Genomic DNA, 8482 nt, shown 5'->3' on the forward strand with positions numbered 1-8482 from the left:
TGTTTTCATGAAAGCGTGTTTGATTTGAACTGCAATAGTCTCTTTAATTAAAATTTTCCTAGGCCAATCAGTAAGGTCTTCTATACTTTAAGATGACTTTCCTAAAGACCATATATGTCTTTTTTGTTGCAGGACATGGGAGATTCTTTCCCTACAGACATCAAGGTCCCTGAGCTTTGCTTCAAAATAGGAGATGAGCCGAGGTCAGATGTCAAGATCAACCAATTCCCAAGCTATGAACTTGTTAAAGAAGTGAAGAGTATATTATCACCCCAAGAGTTTCAGAGGATCAAAAGCACATTCCTGGGACCAGTCTTGAAGATAATTGGAAGAGGGTTAATAATGTCGGGAAAGATGGTGCACTGTTTCCTGAGCAGAAGTTTGAAAGTTTCGAAGTCTAATGAAATATGGGTACACTTTGGGGGGCAGCCAATGAGATTCTCTATTAGAGAATTTCATATGGTCACAGGCTTGAAATGCTAAGAATGGGAGCAGAATGAAGATGCAGAGAAGAAGACTTTTGATTGGGCTTCCACAGACCAGGCGCACACATGTGAAGACGTGGTCGAGATTCTGAGAAAAACTAATCGAGAGGACTTGGATGAAAGATTTTGTCTTGCTATGCTGATTCTTATAGAAGGCATATTCTTCCAGCGATACAAAGGAAACAAGTTCCCTGCCAAGAAACTCAAGAAAGCTCAAGACATAGAAGTCATAATGAATCATCCTTGGGGGAGAGATGCATACAAATTGTTGCTTTCTTCAATCAAGAAGAATGTGCCATCCAATCTAGTAAAGAATAAATACGATCTCCATGGTTATCCTCTAGCATTGCATCTTTGGATTCTAGAATCAGTGCCTCTGCTACAATCTTCATTCAGCACAATCAGTGTCATAGAGAGTCCACAAGCGTTTTTGTGTGAGAAATACACAAGCACTGCCAGTCCATCAATTGCTCAAGTGGAGAACATTGAAGCATTGAAACATGTAAGTTAATATCTAAGCCTTCATAAATTTTATTGTGTAGATATTTGAGAATTGTTTACTAACAAAGATTTCAATTTTGCAGCTGAAGGTGATTAGCATATTACCTTCAATACCTGGTGATGAAGAAGATTCTGTAGCTTTAGAGGACATTAACGATCAAGACTTGAGCTTTTTAATGGAAGTTATTAACAAGGGCTACAAGCTGACAGTTGACGACTGGACTAAAGGCTGCTTGGATGTTGGTGCAGTGATGGAAGAAATAGCCATCATGTCGTATCAGTTACGAAACAAAGAGACCCTAAAACCGTCTTCATCTGGTGAGTCAATCATGGATAAGTTAGACAACTTATACAAGATTGTGCAAGAGGGATTCAGAACAACAAACACTCGCTTATCAAAGATAGAGGAACATCTAAACATTCCCAAGGCTGCAAATACAGATGATCAGGTAAAAAAATCGAAATCAAATTCAACATTACAAAAACTTTATTAGATGAGATTATTAACAGATGTTCATTTGGTGTTGTAGCATGAACGCCAAAATGATGGTGAGATCCCTCCAGATAACACTACTCATGATGAGTATGACCCCATGCATGTACCAGATCCAGTAATGACAGAGAATGATAATCAGGTGAAACCAATTTATTCATAATTGTTTTTACTTTATTTACCAGTTAAACCGTTTTTAATTTAGTACTAAACATTCATGAAAATTGTAATTGCAGTGTGACACAGAGAATGATAAGCAGTATGAGACAGAGAATGAGTATGATCCCATGCCTGCAACAAGTCCGTTGATGACAGAGAATGATTTGCAGGTGAAGACAACTTATCCTTAATAATATTTACTATATTTGCTAGTGAAACTATTCTTAATCTTGTACTAAACATTCATGAAACTTGTAATTGCAGTGTGACACAGAGAATGTTCAAGAGAAGATAACAGAGAAGGATACTAGGGAAGCCAACACACAAAATGAAGATGAGGATCAAAGCAACAACCAGAATGAAAATCGAGAGGTAAAAACATTCTCATCTAACATTCAAATAATCATGAGTATTGTTATCAGATTGATACAGAAGACAATTATTGCTTTGATTGTGTTAACAGTTTGATCCAGAAGATAGCTATTGCTTCCCATCTCCAACACAGTCGTTGTCACAAACAGTTCAACTTCTGGAAGAAGTTGAAGTTATGTACGAGAAGAAGTGGAGAAAGGGGATTGTGAGGACAATTTTTCAAGAATCTGTACAAGTGTATATGTATGACTCAGAGAAGGAGCATATATTTGATAAAAAAAACATAAGGTTCTACAACAAAGAGAAGGTGAATTATGTATTGTCTTGTTGTTCATAATGAGTATACTTGTGTTTTGTATTGTTGTTCATAATAGTTTTGTTTTGACATTCACGCAGATTCTACATCAAGACTCAACATCTAAACCTCCTACTCCAGCAAATCAGAATCCTAATGAGGAAACACAACCTGAAAATTCAACTGCTGAGGTTTGATCTGAATTTCATAAAGGTTTCTTAAAATCATAACTGCTGAGATTTGATCTGAATGATAAAGTAAATTCACATTTGATCTACAGTTCTATACTCCAACTGAAGCAAATACTCAAACACAAACAGAGGTGATAACAGAGAAGCTGGATCAATCAAATGAGGTAGATAAAAGATGTTCTTCTTAGACATTTCACAAGAATTAAACATATGTACATTCACGACTTATAAAATAATATGTGCAATATTTGAAGATGAATACAAATGAAGCAAATGAGAAAACAGAGGAGATCACTCAAAAGATGGATCAAGTTGATGAGGTAAGCATTGCTGTATTTGATAAAAATTTTCAAGAATGTTTAGCATCCTATTAATGATTTTATACTAAAAAGTTTGTATAAAATGTAGGTAATAACCCGCATTGTTGAGGAGACAGTGGAGATTACTCAGAAGATGGATCAAGTTGATGAGGTAAGCTTTTCACTTGTATTTTGCCTTCAAGAATGTTTAGGATGCTCTTCATGATTTGTGTTTAAAGTAGAGTCGTGGCCAGTCTTTAGGAAGTTGTTTCTATGTGTAAGATATGACAATGCTAGAGTTTGATTTGATAAGTAATGAGAATACTAGAGTTTTTGGGTTTGAGTTTGTTTTGAGTATGATTTTATACTAAAAAGTTTGTATAAAATGTAGGTAATAACCCAAATTGTTGAGGAGACAGACGAGCTTACTAAGAAGATGGATCCAGCTGATAAAGATGGTGAAGAAGAACAAGAAGGCAATCAAAATGAAGAAGATAGTTAAGAACCATCTTTTGATCTTGGTTGTTTCAGTTCATCTGAGGTATATTTATGAAACTTAGGGATTCTTTTTGATTGTAATCTTTTGATTGTAAGGTATATTTTGATTGTGATCCATAATACATAATGGTTTCAACATAATGTTTTCAGGAGAAAAAGAGGAAACGGGTTCAGAAACGCAAGGACAACAAGTTGAAAAAGAAACACAAAGTGGATGCAGAGAAGATGATTATAAGGCGGAGCCAGCGACTAACAACACCATCAATGCCGATAATATCGCCATACCGAGCAACACGTAATCCAGCAACAACAACACTAAATCCGAGTATGAACCCCTTTCTTTCTCCAACATTAGAAAACGACGAAGAAATGAATATTTGGAGGAATGCAAACATACAAACCGGGTTAGTATAATCACTTATTACATGTTTGCTAATCATTAACTCGTTCAAATGAAAATTCAGTTGATTGCTAGTATTTGCTTTGATCAATTCAGGAAGATCACTGACAGAGAACCATTAACGCCACATTGGTTAAGCATTGTGGAAAAACCAGAGGCGCATCTTCAAGAAACGGTATGTTAAGCATTGTGATGAGTATAGCCTATTAGAACAAATATATGATCAGTTTGATTGATTAGTGCTAGTTTGACTCGTGCTAATTATAGTTTGATTGATCAGTTTCTATAGTTTGACTCGTGCTAATTATAGACAATGCTAGAGTTTGAATTGATAAGTAATGAGAATGCTAGAGTTTTGGTGAATAGTAACCTGAGAATACTAAAGTTTGATTTGTTATAGGTAATGCTAGAGTTTGAATTGATAAGTAATGAGAATGCTAGAGTTTTTGTGAATAGCAGCCTGAGTTTAGTCAAATTTTGTATTTGTTAAGATTCTTTTGGTCAAATTATGTATCTGTTAAGATACTTTTTCTTATGTCTACTGAGAACTTTCTTGAAACTGTATTTGCTAATATGAGTTACAATGAATAGCATCCTGACATAACTAGATAATGAATAGCATTCTAAGTTTGCTTTGTCCTAGTTTAGACTGAGAATTGACAGCTCATACTTACATAAATTTGTGATTGTTTGACCTGTAATGTTACTGTTTGTTTTGTGGATAACAGTATGAATTTGTTTTGATTGTTTTCATGTAAACGTATTTGATTTGAACTGCAATAGTCTCTTTAATTAGTATAACGAAGTACCATATCTATTCAAAGAAGTGTATAACGATTATCATGTACTATATCCTGACTAATATGGTTTGGATTTGACAAATGCAGCATATTGACGCAGCAATGTTGGCAATTTGGTTCAAAAGGGAGCGAGACCCGGTGTACTTCCACAACAAGAGGCTGCCAAAGTCTATCTTTGTCAACACTGGTTTCCTTAGAGTCTTGATAGAGTGCTATCCTAGTTTCAAGAAGGACAACCTCAAGACACATTATAAATTCTCGAAGAGACTGTTGGATACCATCAACGGAAAATCGCCTTCGATTTCCAGCCTACAGGCGGCATGGCATGAAGTGGATAATGCATATGGAATTGCATATTGCAAAGAAATCAACCAGCATATTGGCATCGAAGTGAGCTTCAGTGAAAGGAAAATAACGGTGTTCGATTGTAGAAGCGACAACTACAAAGCCGATATGATTAAGAGCCATGTCTTCCCATATGCAGGTATGAAAGTTCTAGACTAGAGTTTGATCTGTGATGTTATAGTTTGATCTGTGATATTAAAGTTTGATCTATGATGCTAGAGTTTAATCTGTCATGTAAGAGTTTGATATGTGATCTAGTGAAATGACTAGTTTGTTCTTGTTTGATCTGTGATGTTAGAGTTAGGTCTTGTTTGGTCTTGTTAAATGACTAATTTGATCTCGTTTGATCTGTGATGTTAGAGTTAGGTCTTGTGATGTGTTTGGTCTGTTATTTGTTATGGTTTATGGTAATCAATGATAGAGTAACAACCTGAGTTTGGTTTAGTTAGGTTTGTGAAAAGCATTCTGAGTTTGATGTGTTTGTGCTAATCAATGAATGTTGCTGTGTTTGTTTGCAGAAATGATTCCGTATTTGCTAGCTTGGGGCAAAGGGCCAAAGCCTGTTGATCTCAGCTCTTTTAAAGTCTCAACCCCGAAAAGATTTACTCGTCACATCAAACATGATGGCAACTGTGCCATATTCTTATCGAAGATGATCGAATGTCATGCAATGGGAGTTGAAGACATGATGAACAAGCTTGACGTAGCGTTTAGTGAAGATACAAGAGCCAGGATTGCATATGATATCTACAAGGAGATTATTGTGAAGGATGTTGATATGTTTAGGGAATGAATATTTGGTCTTAGTATAAGATTAGTATGTGTTTAGCAATTTACATTAAGATAACTGAATTGTTTGTTAAGTATGGTATGTTTTTAGTATTTTTTGTTAGATAAATGGATGTTTAATAGTATCTTTTGTGTATTACTTGTTTCTGATTTTTGTTACTTATAAGGTTAAAAAAAACATTTAGGAAGTAGTCATTAATGAAGTAGTCATTAATGATTCAGGAAGAGATGAATGAAATTCATGATGGTCTTTATGAACAAAAATAATTAGAAAAATGTTTAAAGAAGTACCCTACTTTGAGGATTCAAACCTGCATCTATTCAGTCATAGTCAAAGAGTGTGATACCAGTGAGCTAAGCTCTTCATTCGATTATATCATAACAATACATGTAATATATACACAATTTAGTAATTTAGGAAACTAAAAACGTTATTCAGGAAGACTTATAATTCATTTAGGAAACCATGAATGAAATTTAGGAAAGTTGTAATCATGATGATTGGTTAGGATTCACTGAAGATATGGGATTCAAAATTGAAATTTTAAATAATAAATCATTTATGAAATGATAACAAGGTTTTAGGAAATGTAGTCAGAATGTAAGAAGGTTTTTATGTACAAGTGTAATCATAATTTACAAGTGTAATTAGAATTTAGGAAGGTTTAAATTTATTTAGGAAAAATGTAATGAACTTTAGGAAGGTTGAATCAACTAAGAATAAAATTTTATGAAAAATTGATTGAAGAGAAGGAATTCAATAAAGTTTTAATATATTTAGGAAGAATATAATGAAGTTTAGGAAGGATTGAATGAAAATTTTGATGTTTTAGGAAGAATATAATGATGTTTTAAAACAAAAATTGATGTTTTAGGAAGACTAAAATTTAAAATCAATGATGTTTAGGAAGATTTATATTCATTTAGGTAGCCCTTGATTAAAAGTTAAAAAATAATGTAAAAAAAGACAACATAAGGATTCAAACACCCTACCCCCAATGCTTTATGACAGAGTCTGTAACCAATTAGCCAAGCGTCTCATTCGTTTTTATAGTACAAATATCTATATATATAAAGTTAGTTTTTTCTCTCTTCTCATGATGCCACCTAAGCATCCACATAAACCACATTTTTTCTACATTAAAATAAATTTAAAACATTCATTTAGTGCATATTTATGCTACTTATTTAATTAATAGAAAATTATATAAATAAAAATAAATTATGTAAATAAATGAAATGTTAAATAAGAAATACTTTCATTTTACATTAGTTAGTGGTAATAATATAATTCAACTTTCATTTTAAATTGATCATAGTTTAAAATTTTAAATGTGTTACTGACTTTAAGAATGTAAGTAAATTTTCAATTTATGGTAGAATAAAAACAACATTTATGTAATTGTACATATAAAATCTTAAAGGGGAAAAATAAAATTGAAAGCGAAATATTAGTTTATAACTTGATGAAAAAGAAAATGATTTTAATCCAAATTTAAATATTGAAAGATAATAATTCAAGAGAAAATAACTATAATATGTTTTGAAAATCAGTTAAAATAAATAAAATATCACAATATGAATAAAAAATTAAAAAAATATATAAACCTCCCGCGCGCAGCGCGGGTCAACTGCATATTAACCTCTTCACCGGAAAAATAATTTTTAAAACTTTTGCGGATGCAAAGACTCGAACCCGGATCTGCTACACATCTTGTAACGGTGCGTAACCATTAAGCCAAGCTTATCATTCATATTATGTACAACAATTAAACTAACTATAGGCAATAAAACGCACTAAATGTTACACAAAAAATGTGGTCTTAGTTTGAAATCAATACCTGTCATAAGTGAATTAAATTTGAAAGAACATTGAAACAACCCAACAAAAAAAAGTCAAAAAAGGATGTAAAAACTAAAAAATTATAATTTCAGGACATATTAAATTTATTTAGGAAGAATCTTAGTTCATTTAAGATTGCCTTCATAAAAGGTCAGAATCAAATGAAAACAATGAAATCCTAATCGAAATGACAACTTCTTGAGTATAAAACTGAGGCTAAAAAACATAAAAAAGGGGGATACACAATCTTCTTGTTGTTTCAGCCACAAAAATCTGAAAAAACAACAAAAACACATCAATCTTCTACACTATGATAAGATTACTAGAACATGAACCTTAACATGAAGCTTTAAAGAGAAATGAAAGTATACACAGTACCTTACCAAAAGTAAACAGATTGCATTCCTGCATGTGCTTTTGTTGTGTCCTCCTTGTCCACATCTACTGCATTTGTGACTTTGTGATTTTGAGCCCGGAACGCCATACTCTCCCTTCGAACGAATTCGTTTTTTTGGCGGTCTACCACTAGAAGGCTTACTCCCTGGAGGTGCACAAAAGAAGTTGGTAATCAATTCAGGAAAAGTCCAATCCTTTACATCTCCATTTGGGTGTACGCTCTCGGAATAAGCTTTGAACCAAGTATCATTTAAATGACTATCATCAACAAACTCATTCTCGTCCCGACCAGACCGCTTTGCTGCAGCAATTGCATGGATGCACGGTATTTTGTCAATGTCAAAGACACAACAACTACACTGTCGTTTCCTTAAGTCAACTATAAACTTGTTCACATCATCTTTAACTTCAAATTCGTCTTCATCCACTTGGAAAACGTCAAGCTTCATCGCAGGTGAGAACCTAGAAACCAACGTCTGCACTACTTTAGGAGTGACTCTCTTATTGTGCTTAGCAGCAAGTGCACGTCTCTGGAGAAACCATTCAGTCAGCGTTAACCTTATAGTCTCTAGAAGAGAAAGAACTGGCAGCTCCCGTGGTTCACTCAACAACGAAT

The 8482-nt window shown here is 33.6% G+C and overlaps 3 protein-coding genes across 3 annotated transcripts in view; 2 read left to right on the forward strand and 1 right to left on the reverse strand.

The window, feature by feature from the left end:
- Positions 1 to 204: 204 nt before the first annotated feature.
- LOC17895180 (myb-like protein X) lies at positions 205 to 3302 on the forward strand. The gene is made up of 11 exons (XM_023787918.1): positions 205 to 987; positions 1070 to 1435; positions 1517 to 1621; positions 1716 to 1808; positions 1903 to 2010; positions 2102 to 2317; positions 2407 to 2496; positions 2586 to 2660; positions 2751 to 2816; positions 2905 to 2967; positions 3187 to 3302. The coding sequence occupies exons 1-11, from the start codon at positions 622 to 624 to the stop codon at positions 3295 to 3297; spliced, it is 1659 nt and encodes a 552-aa protein (XP_023643686.1). The 5' UTR covers positions 205 to 621; the 3' UTR covers positions 3298 to 3302.
- Positions 3303 to 3447: 145 nt separating this feature from the next.
- On the forward strand, positions 3448 to 5720 carry LOC111831981. The gene is made up of 4 exons (XM_023787920.1): positions 3448 to 3697; positions 3790 to 3868; positions 4581 to 4977; positions 5357 to 5720. Exons 1-4 carry the CDS (start codon positions 3519 to 3521, stop codon positions 5629 to 5631), a joined length of 930 nt encoding a protein of 309 aa, XP_023643688.1. The 5' UTR covers positions 3448 to 3518; the 3' UTR covers positions 5632 to 5720.
- Positions 5721 to 7461: 1741 nt separating this feature from the next.
- LOC111831935 overlaps positions 7462 to 8482 on the reverse strand; it is a 2707-nt gene continuing 1686 nt past the window's right edge. The window contains exons 3-5 of the mRNA XM_023787579.1: positions 7849 to 8456; positions 7696 to 7743; positions 7462 to 7468 (exon numbers count right to left, since the gene is read on the reverse strand). Coding sequence (XP_023643347.1) covers positions 7462 to 7468; positions 7696 to 7743; positions 7849 to 8456 — 663 coding nt within the window. The remainder of the gene's footprint in view (positions 7469 to 7695; positions 7744 to 7848; positions 8457 to 8482) is intronic.

This window comes from Capsella rubella, unplaced genomic scaffold (assembly GCF_000375325.1).
Source record: "Capsella rubella cultivar Monte Gargano unplaced genomic scaffold, Caprub1_0 scaffold_2, whole genome shotgun sequence".
NCBI classification, from domain to species: Eukaryota; Viridiplantae; Streptophyta; class Magnoliopsida; order Brassicales; family Brassicaceae; genus Capsella; species Capsella rubella.

Excerpts from the sequence above, each read along its gene's own strand:
- LOC17895180 (XM_023787918.1), top strand. The coding sequence starts at position 622 with ATGCTGATTCTTATAGAAGGCATATTCTTCCAGCGATACAAAGGAAAC. Across the intron at positions 1,436-1,516 it reads CTGCAAATACAGATGATCAG|CATGAACGCCAAAATGATGG; the intron begins GTAAAAAAATCG and ends TTGGTGTTGTAG. Across the intron at positions 2,497-2,585 it reads CTGAAAATTCAACTGCTGAG|TTCTATACTCCAACTGAAGC; the intron begins GTTTGATCTGAA and ends TTTGATCTACAG.
- LOC111831981 (XM_023787920.1), top strand. The coding sequence starts at position 3,519 with ATGATTATAAGGCGGAGCCAGCGACTAACAACACCATCAATGCCGATA. Across the intron at positions 3,869-4,580 it reads AGGCGCATCTTCAAGAAACG|CATATTGACGCAGCAATGTT; the intron begins GTATGTTAAGCA and ends TGACAAATGCAG. Across the intron at positions 4,978-5,356 it reads CCATGTCTTCCCATATGCAG|AAATGATTCCGTATTTGCTA; the intron begins GTATGAAAGTTC and ends GTTTGTTTGCAG.